This window comes from Pomacea canaliculata, linkage group LG11 (genome assembly GCF_003073045.1).
Source record: "Pomacea canaliculata isolate SZHN2017 linkage group LG11, ASM307304v1, whole genome shotgun sequence".
NCBI lineage: Eukaryota > Metazoa > Mollusca > Gastropoda > Architaenioglossa > Ampullariidae > Pomacea > Pomacea canaliculata.
Genome location: NC_037600.1, coordinates 16,656,262 through 16,675,059, shown reverse-complemented (window position 1 = coordinate 16,675,059; position 18,798 = coordinate 16,656,262). Strand labels below are relative to the sequence as shown.

At 44.8% G+C, this 18,798-nt stretch overlaps 1 protein-coding gene across 29 annotated transcripts in view; it reads right to left on the bottom strand.

The window, feature by feature from the left end:
• The window catches only part of LOC112574940 (voltage-dependent calcium channel type A subunit alpha-1-like), a 278,315-nt gene that overhangs the window by 80,829 nt on the left and 178,688 nt on the right, over nt 1–18,798 (bottom strand). The window contains exon 1 of one of the 29 annotated variants that reach the window (XM_025256349.1): nt 7,768–8,526. The exons of 26 other annotated variants lie outside the window; for them this stretch is intronic. Coding sequence is in view for 1 of the 3 variants with exons in the window: in XM_025256347.1 (XP_025112132.1) it covers nt 1,811–1,848 (38 nt within the window). In the remaining 2 variants the exon portion in view is untranslated. Of the gene's footprint in view, nt 1–1,810; nt 2,288–5,682; nt 6,221–7,767; nt 8,527–18,798 lie in introns of those variants that run through there. 2 more of the 29 variants (XM_025256350.1, XM_025256347.1) reach the window with 2 other exon arrangements.

The following is an 18,798-nucleotide window of genomic DNA, read 5'->3' as shown; positions in this document are numbered from 1 at the left end:
AATCCAGCGGTCTGTCATTCGATATCGGCATGACCTATCATGAAAATTTTTTCCCCATTATCCCTAAAATCAGCATATTTATTAATATTTAGCATTTCATGCATTATTTTATTTGTAGAAAATATTTTTCATGCATACAACTAACTCTTTTAGCGATGAAGTCCTGTTTGGAATTCTAGACGATGAAGAGCACGATGCCGATACCAACTAAAGGAAGGATCGCACGATCCTTGTCCTGAAGCCAGGACCACATCCAACTCATGCAACCGATGACTGACAGAGACAGGACGTCTCGAGAAGTGCATGGACTGCACGTGCAAGTCATCTTGACGCATGCGCCATGGCTGCAGCACCATCCGACATCACTAGCATGCTGCACATGCAGGCCAATGTCCAAATGCCAGAGTTCCCTCGACAGACAAAATGGACGGCAAGAGAAAGAGAGGAAAAATTGGGGAGATGAAAAGTTCTTTTTCGCTGGTTTGCATTTCGGCCTAAATTCTTGACGACACGAGCGAAAATTCAGTTTCACAAAAAACCAGTTCTCAAAGGGCAAGTAGTAACTGGGTCGGTGCTCTCCACCTCACAGATGTGACCTAATCTCCAGTAACCTCTCTCTCTCTCTCACCTTCCACACTTTACCGCCATTGCTCTGACTTCCATGACCTTTCATCCTTTAGCTTCTGCATCTCCTGCTTTACACCTTTCAGCTCAGCACAATCTCATTCCATTATCTTCAAACACATCCACTTTCTTAACTTATTTTCTCTTTTTTTTTTCTTACTTCTCTCTCTTTCCCTTCTCTCTCTCTACAGATATATGGCGGAGGGGACGAGTTTGGGATTGTGTGGTCGGCGCTGAAAGTCCGATCCTAACCATATATTTCGATCAGAAGCCTTTATATTTTAATTTTCATTTACTACTAGTGGCGCCAAGTAAACAAATAAACAGCCTCACCCTAACCTAACCCACTAACATCAATATCATGTTTTATTTTGTTGCTGTCGTCCAGGTCCTTGCATGGGAACTTGAAACCGTCTGACTGACATAGAGAGAGTGCGCGCACACATGCACACCATCTATCAAAGGTAAAGAGATTATAAAGACTGAAAAAGAAGAGATAAATAGAAGTATAAAAACACAGAAAAATAAAGATTTCGAGAAACGATCAAGAAACCCAAAAGGCTTTGACGAAGACATCAAGAGCGGCTTGTGCTAACGTCTATTTTCATGTTTAACCTCCTTTCTCGAGTTTTCTCTCATCCAAGAAATTTGCACATTGATCCTTGTCTTCACCATCTCGTTTCAGTTTCAAAATTTCACATTTTCCGACTAGATTGCCCCCCATAGCCTCTTTTTCATGCAAATCATGAGATAGGCCATCGAGGGAGATTGAGCAGTGGATGAATAAAAACTCTCTTACCTTCCTCTTCTTTCCATTTCTGTCCTCTTTTTTTTCTGCCTGTCCACCTACCTTCTCTTATCTCTCTCCGTCCCGACACACAGTTTTTAAGACCTCAAAGGCAATGACAACAGAGGATGAGAAAAAGGGATCGAACAAGAAGGATTTTTTTTTTTTTTTTTTTTGGTGGGTTGGGTGGGTATAGAGAGAGAGGGGGGGAGAGAGAGAGGAGGAGAGATAAAAAGGATGGACAGAACTAGAGACAAGAAGAGAAAAAATGAATTATACATTCCTGGCAGCTTCTTTCTGGCGACAAGATTCTTTCGTAATGTCTGTTCTGCCAGCCGCTTTTTTTTTAAGAGGCCGCCATGTGATCGAGATTAAAAGATGTTGAACAGAAATGCTTACGTCACGCTTGTGCTGTTGTTTCCCTTCTCGGTCCCCATCGCTGTCAGCAGACTGCACCTGGTGTTCACGTGTCTCTGCCACTTAGACTTCCATTCACAACACTCTCGACAGACGACATCAACGACGACCTACAGCCCTCCACTGAGAACACTGTCGAGCTCGACAGACAACATCAACGACGATCTACAGCCCTCCACTCACAACACTGATGCCCTCGACAGACAACATCAACAATCAACTGCCCTCGACGCAGACCACTGGTGTCCTCCATACTACAAGGGGCAGGGGATTATTTGTCACTTTGTGGCGGGTGGAAAGCAAGTGGTTAGCTGTTCTATTAGTTTCCACATTCTATCCATCTCCTGACTCCATCTTACTCGCTCAGCAACATGATGACTCATCAAAGTACTCTTTGTCACTATTCACCACTCCCTCCTGTGTTCGAGAATATAGTCCAGCTGCTGCCTCGGTACATTTTGTGACTGGTCTGACCAATCAAATTCACGGGCAATGTTAACCGCAGGTGATAACTGCGTCTAAATAAAATCATGTATATCAGCTTTTCACACAATAAAAACCTTTTGAACAAATATGAGGACGAAATTTTGGCTCACTTGAAGCTGGTTCATTCAAAAAAAGAAAAAAAAAATAGAAAAAAAAAGAAGAAAAAAGTCAGCCTATGAACATGTGGTGGAGATCGATTATGTCATAAAAAATCTGCCGCCTTACCGGAGTCGTGTACTTTACTTACAGGACAGCAGTCCGACAAGAACCTGAGCAACGCTAGTTCTGATTGGCTGCTTTCATTAAACAAAATAACCAATGAATGTAAGACGAGGAAATCATCAGTCTTCTCTTGTTTATAGATCATGCTGTCAATAAATTCTTCAGAAGACCAACTCTTGGTCGACCTTACTCCAGAATAAACCTCTACCGTTGATCCTCCAGACGGAAGCCGGGTATCCACAGAAATCTCTGAGATCATGGTGACAAGAAGGACAAAGGGTGGTAAAGCACTCATGGGCTTTGTTCCCTGATGCGGGGAGCTAATCCGTTAATCTCTGTTCAAAGTCCACATAAACAGATAATCCATGAGATTATTCTAGACCTATATCTATGCTCCAGGTCGTCTGTACTCACCAAGGACCGGAGTAGGGATTGGAGACAAGATACCTCTGACCTGGGATTGCCTTGGCCGGGCCAGACAATGATTTCTCGGGCCTCTCGGATGTTCCCCACCCTGATATATATTATGGATGACATTATAATACACACATGCACGCCCTGACTCACACTCTAAGCCGCGCCAAAGATACACAGGTAAGTGTTTATTTTTTCAATGCCACCTGCGATGGACCGACTGACTCTAAAGATTTGGATGTGACAAGGTTTTTTGTCATCTCGTCCGGTTCGCCATCCACACGTGAACTTGTCTGACTTCGACCCACCGCCTGCCGCTTCTTGTGGTCCATTGTGAGGGACAGGCTGCCAATGGACTTGTCGTGTATTCAGTGGCGGTGGTGGGGCTGTGGTGGGAGGGTGGTGAAGTGTTTTTGAACGACTAGACTCGGACCACGTTCCCCCAACCTCCTGGGGAAAGAAAGACATGTTGAAGGGACAAGCCACTGCAAGTATAGAATCTTGGGAAGGGACAGGTAGAGGTGGACGGGTGATTGATAAATGGATGATAGCTGACGAGTCGATGATGAATGCAGATGAAACGCTGGCTGGCTAAGTGGACAGACTTGCTGGACGTCTGTAGGGAGGACAAAGTGAACTGAAAGATGAACAGATACATTTATAGAGAGGGAGGATGACTGCCTGGCAGAAGGGAGAGTGTGAAGAACATGGGTGAATAAACAGAGGTATAAAGTGATGACTGGCTTCCTGGCTGTCATGCTTCACAGGTGAATGGACAGAATGGTTCTTTTATAATCTTCACAACTGCTGTTGAGGACAGACTGAAGATGACTGCAAAGGGTCCTTGGGAAGAACAGATAAAACAGCAGGTGCAACAGCAGCAACAAAATCTGATTTTCGCATACCCTGCTCGATTTGGAAGATCTACCCGAGATATGACGTGTGTTGTAGTGAAGGGGTGGAGGACATGCAGACATCGCACCTCGTCCTCGTCTCGTTCGTATTCTGTTTTATGATAAGGAATCTATGAACAGGTGTTTGCATAAATATCAGGCTGTAGTCATAAATGTTTGACTACGTGTTCAACCGCTAACAGTCTGCAATGAAATCCTTGTTTTGCCTCCTGCTGTCGTTAAGTTTCAGGATAATCTGATTAGACATGTCTGTCGCTATTTATAATTTTAAATAATTCACCTTTGAACAGTTATTTGCGTCTCTAGCGCCATATCCCGGCCTTGTGTATGAAATGCACACACACACACACAAACACACACACACAAACACACTGCCATTGTTCCCAAAGATTTTATCGGAGGTTCAGGAAGGCAGTTATTAAACAAACACTGGTGCAGTCCACGAGCCGAATAGTCGGACGTTCAGAAGCTGTTACCTGCAAATCGATGACAGGGCACCAGGTGACCTGCCCAGTCCTGCCAGAGAGAAGTGTCACGTGATAATCAGCCGAGTTGTCTCCGCTTCCTGTTTACGCAAGCGATCGTGACTGCGCGTGCGCATGGTGACCGTTGCTGGATGAAACACAACCCACCATTGGCTCATCACATTCGCGAGGGTTTGACGACGTTCATCAGAATTTTTTGCGAGCTTTGCAAACGTTCCTGAAATTATTTGTTGTGATACCAGCTCAGTAATATAAACAAACAAACATCCACTACACCTGCTACTGCCTTCTAGAGAACTGTTGGGATTCAATGATGCGGCACACAAGCATCCACACCCACTCACCCACTCACCCACTCACCCACACACACACGCACGCACGAGCAGTGTGTCCAGCTACCAATCAATACCCATTGGTCCGTAAGCTCCGTGACGTCACCAAACAGCTGGCGCTGTCAGTGAACTGCTTTCAGCTCCAAACGACGAATAGAAGCTAGGCTGGCCGGGGCTGACTTGGATAAACAGCTGGTGTTTGCTCTTCACGACTGGACAGCAGCTGTGGCAACAGCATTGCGGTGACGTATGTATGCAACAGTTGATCGGTGACGTACTTGACGAGATCGGGTTAACGAGTGTCAGCCGTTACTGCACTTCCGATGCTTTTCCCAGCTGGAAGTAATTGCTGACCAAAAGCACCTTAGGAAGGTAACAAATTGTCTCACATCCCTGCAGAACCAGCCAACGATCTGAAATCCTACCGCAAGATTGCACGAACGAGGAACCGACATCGGAGGAATAATCAGTGTGTGTGTGTGTGTGTGCGCGCGCGCGCCTCATCACCTTTCAATAAAAATGATTGCATTTCTTCAATCAAAAGAGATTAATGATACGATCATTTTTTCAACCGTACCAATGGAATTATTATTCTACGTTTAATTATTTTCTCTCTATTCTGTTGAAAGGGAAAGAGAGACAAAAAATTCATTATAGAAGTATTTTGCTAGCACGCTCTATATGTACACCAATATATACAGAAACTCCGCGAAGCGTGTTCAATAAGCGATGACACGTGGATCAATACACGACACACATAAAAGCCATCACCTGTGGTCACGTGTGAAGACAGGAAGGTGTGCAGCACCTGTTGCATGCGAATAACGCAAGTAATGAATGTGTAGCGTAGGTGTGAAAGGTAGGTAATGCAGGTAACAAGTAAGTGACGAATACTTGTAATGATTGCTGACGTAGCTTGTGACGTGTAACAGGTGTGCGACGTATGTTAACGGATGTATGTATGTCAGACAAAAGACATTTTCTTTCTCGCTAGGACTCACCCTTCTGTGTCTCCTAACGCCTGAGCGACCTGAGGATGTGAAAAAGATCGGCCATCACTTTACTCCCAAGATGAACATCACAGGTTTCGAACTCTGAAAAGTCGGCTCGGCGCTGCACCACGTCGTCTGCGCATGTCGAACGCGCACTCAACCATCCAACATGGCGGCCACCCTGACAATGTAGGTCTGTTTGAATCAGTGACTGGCAAAGGGAAGAACAAAACTTCTCTCGCTCCACTACCCTGCACATCATGCGACTGCATTGTGTCCCCTCGCACGAGGCCGCGTGCGCCGAGTGCGGGGCCAGTTCCGCCACCTGGTTCCGTTTACCTGTCAGGTAGGTAATTGTGCTACCCCCCTCCCTGTCATTTCAATCGATAGCCGTAGGTGGCGCGTTGGTCGCCATTATTCTTCCGCAGGTACAAACGCGACTGTTCGATGATCACGAAATTAGACGAACAGCAGGTAAGCAGCGGAAAGAGAGGAGAAAAAGACAAAAGAAATGAACGAATACTTCAATCCATCGAGGCCGTGCCCCTTTGTGCGAGGTTCACAAGAAATGAAGCAACACGTAGAGGTTTCTAAGAAAATCACCGAAATTAGTGCGAGTGCACACGTACCTGATACTGATGCAAACATGTTCTTTATGATAGTGTGTACGTGCGCGTGTCTGCGTGCATGTGTATGTGTGTGTGTGTGTCTTTGTGTGTGCGTGTGTGTGTTAGAGAGAGTGAGTGAGGGACAGAGGTCGTGGACAAATAAAAATTCGTGGAGCCCACACAGTGTTTAAAAATTCTCCCATCCTAAGAGGTTCTAGGTTCGAATCTCAGCTTGGGGTGTGCGTGGTTCTTTCTGATTGTACCAGATGTTTACAGCGTTGGTTTCCTCTGTAGTTTCATATCTATTCATGATATCCTCCCTGCCCTCCTCCCACTTACTAGAAGAACTATACTATAAAAAAATCAACCTACCTCTAGAAAACTGTCCTTTGTTGTCTGTCAAGATGTTTACATAACTTTATAAAGCTACTCTCAGTACCAACAATAAAATGAACAGAAGCGACAACAACAACAATGATAATAATAGATTCTTATGCTGTTCTAACGAGGACCTGTCGACACAGAGCACACAAGACTGTGTAAACAAACACAAGGACGGGTAGTAAGGTCTTGTACTGACAGCCAACCGTCGCTGGTGCTGCATGACCACGGCTCCTTGACACAGCTAGCCACTCACCATGGCGGCAGACAGAAAAGACAAAAAATACAAAAAAATGGGAATAAAGAAAGAAGAAAATGGGAATGTGTTTCTTCATGGGGAGATGAGGTGGACGATGGCTGGACAGCCATGACACCTCGCGGCCGTCGACATCCCGATGACGTCAGCACCGCGCGCGTGGAGTCAGACGAGGAGCACGCTCCTCACCGGGCATCTCTCTCTCCAGTGCGAGATATACTCTCGTCTTCACTCAGCGCTCATTGAGCAACATCGTCGTGGGTTGTCAACCATCGACGATAAATAAGCTCGCGGCTCCTCCAGCAGCAAATCGACAAACGATAAACTAAACCATAAATTGTACGAGGGTGGGTGGGATGGAGAGACAAACGCAGTTCCCATGTTGACGAAGGTTTGGTGGGCCGCAAACAACATCAACGATAATGTAGAAAATGATAGAGGCGCCCTCTTGTGGAAAAATAGCTTTCTGGAAAATGTGCAACAAAATGCACAGGACACCCGGGTAATTAATTGGTCGTCAACAAAATAATATGGTAAATAAAAAAATATATATATATACACACACTCTCACAGACTGACACATGTTATGCTTCCATCCGCGTGTTTATCTGTGTGTTCGAGAGTGTGTGAGTGCATTGGAAATTAAAAAGAAAGAAAGGACGAGAGGCAAGCTGACGAGTGACATATGAAATAGTGATGGAATGCAAAGAGTTAAAGAAAGAGAAAATACTAAATTAAGAGCAGGAGATATGGACATATCGGGGTGGAAGGGTGGACGGGTGGGAGACTGAGGGCTGAGAGCCATGCAAAAGTCAAGGCGACAGCACATCACCAGTTCTGCGTACATACCATTGTCAAGAAATTCATCTTGAAGACACCCCCCCTCTCGTGTTCTAACAGCTTGCTGGAGCTGACGGCCGCGAGGTTAATCCAAGAAACACAACAGACCGACAGTTGCAGACGAGCACAGAAACGACGACGACGACGACGTCGATGAGGCGACAGCAGGAAGGGCGACGACTAGCCATGCCTTGGGCTGATGCTGGCCCAAGTAGGCCAGCCGGGGAATCGGTCCATAGACAAGGGAGGGAAGCAGGCGGACGAAAGAAGCGGAAGGAGGCGGAGGGAGAAGGGGGGAAGAGAACGAGGGACGAGTGAGGGGAGAAAGGCAGTCTGGGAGCGACGGGAGCTGCAGCACTGCTGTCGTCTGCTGCCGTTTGCTGCTGTGTGGCGGCGGTCCACGTCAGCTTGTGGTACGCAGCACAGCACTTGGACCTCGTGCGGCAGGCCGCTTGCGTTTGTCGCAGCGCGCGCTCTCTCTCTCCCTGTGTGTATCTCTGTTTCTTTCCTCCTCTCTTGCTCGCTCGCTGGTGCCGTCAGTGCTGGTGTGTGGTCGTGCTTCTGCTGGTGGTGTTGTCGCTGCTCGTGTTCATGTTGCTGTTGTCCCTGCTGTTGTAATGCGTCAGCTGCACTGGCGGAGGTCGCTAGACGCGTGGTTGGCAATGAGGGCAGCACTGGCAATGTGAGAGACCTCGGCAGTCACACACACACAGGAATACTCACAGGAGAGGTCTCTGTCTCTCTCACACTCACACAAATACTCACACGGGAGGTCTTTCTCTCTCACACACACAAACACACACAAACACACACAAACACACACACAATCACACATATTCTATGCAGATGGCGCTACGACTAAACATCACTAAACAGACCCCCGGAAGAGGAATAGTCTGTGGATATATATATATCAACACACAAGCCACACACATACACAGACAGAAACCTTGTTATTCTACCCCTATAAATGTAATCCATTTGCAGCTTCGAAATCCGAGAGACGATGATGATTGATACCTTTCTGGACAACGGTATCTCTGTCAGCAACCCCCTGTACCCGTGTTGACCCACCAACTCGCAAGGAACAACCCATAAAAAAGGTAGTAAACAACAACAATACAATTTAGTATCCACTCAAATAAACATTTGGATACAATTTCTGCCTTCAATACAATTAGTTAAGTATTCGAATTAATTGTCCAATCCACACTTTCTAAACGGGAATAAATACAAGAGTGAGTTGTCGACAGGAGTACAACAGGGTGATAATATAAATGAGGATTTATATAGCGGATTTCCAAAGATTTGCTGATAGCGCCTGACAATCACATAGAGATTAAATCATTATGTTCACTTCTACAATGTTCACAAAGTATTCCGGTTTCCTTTCCCGTTAGTCGCACTCTCCTCCTGAAAGAGAACTCACCTCTAGGTAAGGACACTTTACAAAGCAGGCATCCACCCGTGAGGGTACAGAGCTATGGCGGGGTGTGTGGTAAATGCACAGAGACATCGATGAAACCCTGTATAAAAGCTTTGTTTTCTCGCAGGGCGCGCGCACCACGTGAAAGAAGCGTCAGGTCGTGACCTCTTGCACTTCCGGTGAGTACACACGTCAACCTGATGGTCACATTCTGACAGAATCACTCGGCCAAAAATACCTTCTCGGTATCGACCTTCTTCATGGCCTGCATCCATCCATACCCGCGACTCACTGCCCTCTAGTTCAACCTCTCCCTCCTCCTCCTCTTCCTCCTCCCCACACCACACAATCCTCCTCCTCCGGTTCTACGCTCGGGACGAGCTTGAATGGCTCCTTCTGTCCATTTCTGTAACTTGTGAGGACGGAATGGAAAACGACCAGAATTGACATCAGGCAGATTGTAACCATAAGCAACAGTTATTATCCACGAAGATGACAATAGTGGTTGCTGAGGAAGTGAACCAGATTATCAATTGCTTCTCTTGCAGATAAACAAAAACGACAGGCAGTGATGAAAATATGGTTTTAGTTCGTTATTCTAGCTTTCCCTCTGGGTGTTGCCAGGACAACGCAAGGGTATACGTGAACGTTTGTGAGATAAAGATTTAATCTCGTTCCGGTGTTTTTGGTTTAATTTTACTGTCTCATGTTGGCTTGGGTCTGGTGAGGTTTGCTTGGTGTAGATGCCAGTTAGGTGCTAGGGTGATGTCTGGCTCGTGGATGTACTATAGCCTCTCATCGTCAGGTCAACACAAACCTCGAAGACAACAATGGCCACCTCACATCAATCACATTTGTACTCAACCTAGGGACTTAATATTGCGAAGACCTACACAATGTCTAACTGAAGACAGACAGTAACATCCATAAAGCTAAAAAAAAGACAAGAACCAACAGCCTGCAGATGAAGAGGATAAAAGAGAGGGTAAGAAAACCGAAAGGAAGAAAATCACCTGACTAACCTGCTCAAGCAAGGTGTGAATGAAACAACAAAAGCAGTGACTGCTCTGTGCGAAAAAAACTCAAAGAATGGACGCAGGTAGGAGTCATGTTAATCATGGTGATAAGGAAACATCTTCAACATCAGAGGGACTATTTACCAAAACTTCATGGATTTTAAAAAAGCTTTTGACAGAGTGTAGCCCTAATCTGCTGGGTTAGCATGCAGCATGTGGTGCGGAAATTCAAAATCGAAGAGGATGTCATCAAAGTCATTGAAGCGAAGTACTGAATAACCGAAACCCAGATTTTGTTCACGCACCAGTTGGCGCCTGACAAGGGTGTCCCCCGATCGCCTGTTCTGTTCAATATTTTTCTGTAGAACAATGTGCATGAGCACGAAACCCTTCATGATCCTCACACTGTCCATTTCCATCGATGGAAGACCGATTTTCACCCTACGATTTGCAGATGACATCGATCTGACTTGGCAGATGCTGACAGAGACCTGCAAGACCTTGCCAACAGACTGACAGACAGTCCAATGCAAATGGAATGGAGATGAGCACTGACAAGAGCAAACTCACAGCCAATGGTTACTTTGAAGCAAAGATCTCCGTGGACGGAGTGAGGATCAGAGAGGTAAGCAGCTTTTAAGTACTTGAGAGCCACCCTCTCTCCCGACAGATACCCGCATCAAGATTGCAAGAGAAACAAGGGTAATGACCAGACTGGACAGGGTCTGAGGCATCCATAAGTCCGCTTTACAGGTTCCTCGTAGTACCCATCATGCTTTGCGAATGTGAAAAGGAGACTGTGGTTTCCGATACTGGTGGTAGAATCCAGGAATTGGCGAACAACTTTTCAAGGAGGCTGAGTCGAATCTCGCACAGGGAACATAAAACCAATGCTGTGTCTAACAGTCTTTTGATGTACCTCGAAGGGCGATCACAGTGGTCAGAGGAAGAACTGGCTGACAAACATGAAGGACTAGACTGGTTGTCCTGTACAGGACCTGCTGACTGAGACAGGTGTTGAGTGGGGAGCCTGCCAACTGTGTCCTCCACCCAAAGATCGCTACAAGGGATGAATGACTGACGCACTGCCTGCTACAAGCCACGTGACATTTCAAGAATGTGCAAGCGTGTTAACCTCCCAGTCCACTTCCTTCCATCTTTCTCTAGCATTGTTCTATCGTTGAGCCTTTTACAAAGTAAAATGAACGAAAGAAGAAAGGACAAGAGAAGAAAAGCCATGACACCTGACAGTCAAAGCTGTGGAGGACCGCACAGTCTAGTTATTATGTCAATGGCGTCCCAACGCTGAGATGTTGCACTTTATAAATTCTCAATTATTATTATTAACAACCTATCCCATAATGCTAGTCCTTTTTTCACACCCTTCCTTTTGCAATATCGTGTTACTTCTTTGTTATTAGGTTCCTCTTTGTGTTTTCTGTATTTGATTTTATTCTTCATATAGTAGGTTGTTTATTCTTTTGTAGTTCATATGTTATTTGTTTGTTTGTTTCCTGTCCCTCGTGTGCTGTCCATGTTTCGTTCTTGATCTCAAGCGCTAAGAGCTTACTCCATATTATTATTTATCAAATGATATTGTAAGGCTTGAAAGTTTATTATAGTGGATTATTTTACATGATTCCTTTGTGGAATAAACCAAACAAGTTAAATGTACTAAGGCAATAAAATCGAAATAAAATAAAGCAAAATAAATAAATAAATAAAATAAAATAAACAAAAGCTAAAACAAAAAACAAATAGAGACACAACACAAAGAGGCAAACAAAACAAACAAACAGAGACACAAAACAAAAACAAAATAAAAAAAAAAAACATGAAAGGAAACGAACTAGAGTCCGACACTACAAACGCTTGCTTGGAGATGGCGGCTGCAGAAGGTCAGGACAGAAATAGCCAATAAGGTCAAACTACTTTGAGTTCATGGCGCCTCGTCAATAACAACAAGTGTGAGGGACACATCTGAGCTCTCGTCCTTCGGGACAGGATGTGGTGTGGGAAAACCACCCGAGGAGTGAAAGCTGTCTAGTCTCCTTCTTGAAATGGCATGTAAAGTTGTATCTTTGCACACAGCACAAAATTTAATCATCAATCATCACTCATCAATCGTCACTCATCAATCATCACTCATCAATCATCACTCATCAATCATCAGGCATCAATCATCATCAATCATCGCTCATCAATCGTCAATCATCATTCATCAATCATCAATCATCAATCATCATCATCAATCATCAATCATCATCAATCATCAATCATCAATCATCATCATCAATCATCAATCAATCATCATCATCGTCATGAATACAGCAGCAGCCGAAGGTGGTTACTTCTATTGACAGTCTCCATGTAAGCAGAGTCCGGATACAGCAACCTTGTTGTCGTCTGCTCTCAGAATCCAACGCTGTGGCAGAACAGTTCCATCTACACATTCTTCTTTTTTTCCACACACACACACACATCCCATGAACTCCACGCAGGATCGATAACTCTAAATTCTCGCCGCAGCTTGAAGCGTGATCAAACAAGGGCACCAGCCCCACTGCGCATGCGCGCTTTCCACGAAGCCTGGCCTGCCTGCCATGATTATTGGAGCTGTGAGCTGAACAGGAAGGTGCTATGGTGTCTTTTTTTTTAAAAAAGTGTAATCACACGTAAATCTGAGGCACGGCGAGGCTCCCTCCGACAAACAAGCACGCACTGGGAGGGCAAAATGGCGACTGGTGTCACAGGGGGTCAGGTACCCGCTTGTCGCCAAGACTAGGAGTGGTTCGGTCTTGGTTGGTCCAATCCTGGGGGGAGGTACTGTAGGTAGTGATGTGGGTTCTGGACATAGAGCTAGATCGTGACATGTTATCCACGGAAGGTTATCCACAAATTCTGACATCAGCATCATCTAACAAACGACAGCGATGACCGATAGTAACTGACTTATTGGATGATGGATGGATGAAATGATCAATATTTTTGTTAAAATAACGATGTGGTCATGGTTGTTTCGAGAATGTAGTATGTAAATCATGCAACAAGTAGATGCTGCAGCTGTTCGGTTACCAATACCGGGTGTACGGGTGGTCATATCCATTAGATAAGCCTTTTAGCTAGGCGCTAGTCATTGGTCAAGAAGCCAGTAGTGTAATGTCCACCCAGTCTAAGAAGCCAAGTAGACAGCACACACACACACAGAGAAAAACTTTTATTCACGAGATGTAAAGGAAACTTTCTATAAACAAATCCGTTGGCCGGCACGCGGTGCTATCAGTTTTATCTGCCAAAAAAAAACCACCCTAAATTCTCACCCGGTTCATTAACGGCAGTTCATTAATGGCGCGCAACTCATGCCCCCATCACCTCTGTTCACTTGGCTTAGCTCCACTTGTTTGTTCTACGGGAGGGTACATGATACCCCTGTTCAAACACGGTTGCGAAAGTTTAGTTGTTCCCGTCCATCGCCTGAACAACATGTATGACAACACCTGGACATCATTTACACAGCATGGCGAGCTTCTAGAAAATTCTATGTCTGCTCAGTATAGTGAGGACAACTGCTGCTGCCTGCAATTCTTCTACCTCCATCTACTGTCAAACCTCAGACTTACAGGAGGATGCTGTCAATAAGCTCATTTGTCCCCCGTTTGAACCTAAGTCTGGATAGGTCGATTAAAAATAAAACAGAAAATCAAGGGATCACAGATCCACACATTGAACAAGACATTCAAAAGAAAAGTGAATGCAACTCGGGGACCTTTAAAGGTCAACATATACTTGATGCCCCATCGATATTTCATTAAAGAAGGAGGATAAAAAGGAAGAGCTATACATTGCCGAGAGTTGAAGTCACATTGTCCTCTGGTGAACAGCTGACCTCACAGGAAAGAGTTCAAAGGACACTATAAATAGCTGTAGGTGTATACATAGGTGTCTAAAGTCTAGCCGTATAGTTCTGTTGCACCGGCGACAATAATCCATACAACCTGATGGATAGACAGTAACTCCTGGATTCCTGTTGGAGGTTAGAGGTTACAAACTCCGCCTCCACACCTCGCCGTTATCCAGTTATCTCCTCGTAGAAATACAGACGGCGAAAGGAGAGAGTTGAGCTTCGCCTTCCACATGTTGTAGTCCCGAGCCACTCACAATATTCTTACGGTTTAACAACTATGAGAGTTTTTATCTTTTACGATTTTTTAAAGGTAAAAACATCATCTGGGGGCCAGGTGTACAATACATCGCTAAACGTGGTGAGTGGTTCATGGGAAGCAGACAGCTAAGCTGCGCATACTTTATGTTCATCTTGCAACATGTTGTTTATCTGACTACAGCTTTCATGTTTATCGCAAGAGTAGGTAACAGCTGCTCTAACAACAGGTGCCACAAGTGCTGGTCTGTGTGTAAAACATTTACAGTACACACACTATCAATAAGCAGGTAGGAAAACACATTCCTGTTGCCCACCTGTCTGAACCGGTCACAATATTTTGTTCTCTTCCTAAAACTTCGCGTCACGTGCTTAGAGAAGAGTAACACATGAAGAGTACTAACAGTCACATTTAAAATAAAAATTGTAATGTTAAAAATAACAGTGATATGAAAAGTAGCTTGGAACAAAACAACAACAGTATAATGACAAGTAACGGTGACGTATGACAAGTAACGGTAACGTAACGGCAAGTAACGGCGACGCAGTGACACGTGAAGAAATAAAACAAAATCTCGAGTGGTGAAAAGAAGAAAAAAACTACAATCACTAAGAAATGTTCACTAGCTCTAATACGGAGAAAATGGTAAAAGAACAAATATTTGTCCTCTAATGAAGTATTTTCTTTTATTTTTCCTCCGTTTCTCTTATCATCCTTTTTTTGTTTACCGTTCTCTCTCTCTCTGTATCTTTTAGGGTACCTTTCTGTGTAATCTGGTCAGCACAGACAAACAGATGAGAGCGAGAGCCATTTGGGTTTTTTACTAAATCGAGAGGCAAGTTTCCGCGTGGAGCGCCGCGTGTTCAGATAAATGGGTTCCCGACAGCTGAGAAGATTTTAATTAACTCTTCCAACACCAAGGGCACGCGTGGAGCCGGCACGGGCGCGAGACCCGGAATTACCCGAGATGCTTTGCAGAGGAAGAGGCGAGGACACGTCAGCGCATCGATCTGCAGGAACAAAGGGAATCGATGGCGCAGGACCGAGGTAGCTACCTTTCACCACCAGCGCCATGACTCCGACACCATGCTCTGTGGTATGTGTACTAGTCTGATTTTCAGGTTTCACAGGGTTGGTGTGTGGGTGGCTGGGTGGGAGGACAGGTGGTGAGCTGGTCTACAACTACTTGGATGTATCCCGAGCGCCATCTGACAGAACTTCCTGAAGCCATCACGCAGCCATCTTACCACTTGTAATTACACGTTTGGAAAATGAACAAAAACATTTACCTCCTGAGTTCTGGAATCAAATGAGCCAAAACAGTTCAGAAAAAATTTAAAATATTTAATGGAATGTTGACAGTTTAGGAAAAGTCCGATAATATACAGAACAGACAGGACATCCACAAATACTGAGATCAAATGGACACGAGGGATAAGATGTCAGGTAGTTGGTTGAAAACAGAGCCATTCAGAGTTTTGTCCTTTAATTTGAAAATGTTGGACTGAACAAGGAGTGGGGTTGATAGTATCTACACAATTCTTGGGTGGAAGGGTGTGATGTAGCAATGTGGACAAGTAGATGACTACGCACAATATTATCATTATTACTGGGCGATTCGAGAACCTCCCGTCTTCAATGAAGATACACAGACTGGAGTGGTAGGGACTCCTCTCACGATTATCTGGACTTGTTTAGAGGATCCTGCATCGAGCGGAACAGGGAGCGAGACAAGAGGAGGACCACTTGTAAAAGTGCAATGATCCGACATTCAGCGGATGTCACAGACACAAGGCACGTGGACAGGAGCGATGAACCATCAACACATTCAGGTTTCTTTTCCCTCCCCTTGATGCCTGCATCTCTGGCTAACCCAAGTAGTCATACTGTGGCCCGTACACAAGGTTGGGACACCGGGAGTAGCAGCTAACCTCCGATATTTGTGCTTGCCTTGAAATTAAAAACGGTATAACGGTTTCTAAACCTAACCCTGGGGTAGTCAACATCTCCTGAAGCCTGTTCTAATGGAAACATCGTCCAGAGCTGCTGATGCCACCAGCTTCTCCACCAGAAACACGAAGCACGGATTTTAAATTCTGTGGATTGTGTTCGCTTCTGACGTAAACCGTAATTTTGCAGTTAAGTGGACAAAGAATTATGGCCAGTGTCAACGGTTTTAGGTTTGCGCATGCGCAGCTGGGAATCGTCTTAACACCGATTATGCGCTGCAGGCAAAATGATATTTTTTTTCTCTCAAAATGATTGCTACCCGTGCAACACATCATTTACTTGTAGAAGGTGGTAAAAACACAACAAGAGTTTCCATGACCACGACACCTGTCAGGTGAGTACAGTTGTCCTTGCTTACACTCACTGAGGGTTTCCACCCTGCTTTGACCCCAGGAAGTTCAGTCTGTGTCAACGGTACCCATAGCATCGAGTTTCTCGGGTGTTTAGTGAGGGGGATGTCCACAAGAAGCAACCTCACCATGGACATTGACAAGAAAGGTTGTTAAGGTCGCATCAAGTTGTGGATGCTCTCCAGGTGCAAGTGCACTGATTCCCCGACTACCCGACCCTCTGTACGCCTCCACCCGTAGATGACTGCCAGTCTAGTTCCTCGCCTCACTCAAAGAAAAAAAGTCCCTAAGGAATTGTGGAAGGAATGGAGTTGCTTTCCCTTGTTACTCGGTGGTAAATAAATAAACAGGACACCGGTACATCATGGATGGCGGTTGATGTAGTTCCTCCACTGTGACCCACCTGAACAACCGTCTTTGCTGGCAGAAAAAGTATTCATTGCAGGACAATGTCATGTTTAAAGGTTTGAAGCTAAATAACTAAATAAAAACATGTTTTGCAATGTTCTCGGTCAAGCGTATTAACATAGTCTCATTACTCAGTAATTTCTATTATAAGACATTTAATTAAAAACCACAGATTGGTAAGACTTTGGGTCTACTTCACACTTTTTTCTTTCTTACATGTCTAGCACATATCCCCCAAATGTCAAACGTAATAAATAAAATAAAAAGTTTTTTTTTTAATGAATGAATGAAGGAGTCAACCAATCAACCAAGCAACTCGCCCCCAAACTTTCAAGCAGGAAATTCTTACTACGGAATTCAAGCATAATTTGTTTGTGTCTAAGGTCCAACGTTCTCCCCCCTTCACGATCGAATTCTGCAATGAGTGAGATGTCCCATCACTTCGCCATCATTTGAATTTCTATCAATATTTATTAATTACTTCACAAACTGAGAAAATCTGGTGACAAAAGAAGGCAGCAGGTGCGCCATGAATAAAGACAAGTTTTTACAGAAGGTGGATGAGCGCTGAGTTCCTCGACCAATAACAAACATCTTCTCTTCAATCATCATCAATGCAAGCAGCAGGAATATAAAATAAATGTGCTGGACAGAGAGATCATCAAACAGCGGTAGATAAATATAATAAATAAACACAGACAGGTTAGACAAACTAACTGTTACTTTACTGTTTTCTGTGGAGTAGTACGAATGGCAAGACTTGTTACAAGTCTGTTTACAAACATTGTCGCAGTAGTAAATACTTTCAACGTGGGAAATTTTTATTAAAAGATTTTTTGGAACGGACTTCAGTGATCGCTGTTTTCTTTATTGTTGATGAGTCATTGTTAATGATGTTTGGAGGGAGAACACTTGTCCAAAAGCTTTAGGACAAGAATCGATGGTATGAAGACCAGGATGTTAGTCGATGGCAGTCGTACCAAGACCGGACACCAGGAAAACAATGATTATTTCATCATGATGATGGATGATGGATGATGGATGATGATGATGATGATGATGATGATGATGATGATGATGATGATGCATTCTCAAGTGCGTGTCAGCTGTGTCGCGCAGCATGTCGGGACACCGACAGAAGTGATGCTGAGGTAAGCTGGTCAACGTGACCTGCATGATGACAGCCGCAACAGCAGCCGCCGCCTTGTGTCAGAGGTCTGCAGCCATCACCGACCACCATCATGTAGAGAAGATACTGAATTTGCAGTCAAATGATTCTCCCTTAGCTGCCAGCTTTTGTTCACTCCCCTCTCTCTATATATATATATCACTCTCTTTCACACACACGCACGCACACACAGCACAGTCCCAGCGGCCGCCCATGGAAGCTGGTGCCAGCCTACTCCTGACCCTGTCCACTGTTCGTGACCTTTACCCCTCCCTCACCCGCCACCCTACCTCACCTGCCCCAGCAGGCAGGCAGCTGCCATCAAGGGTCGGTCGTGGAGATGCTACAGTCTCCAGGCCCTTGTTGGCTTCAGCACGTGCTGCGATACATGCTCCAAACTTCTCTCCCCTTCACGATCGAATTCTGCAATTAAAGGTTTCAAACGACCGCTTTCTTCTGACCACTTAAAAAAACAAAAACAATTTCCCAGCAAAACCCTTCT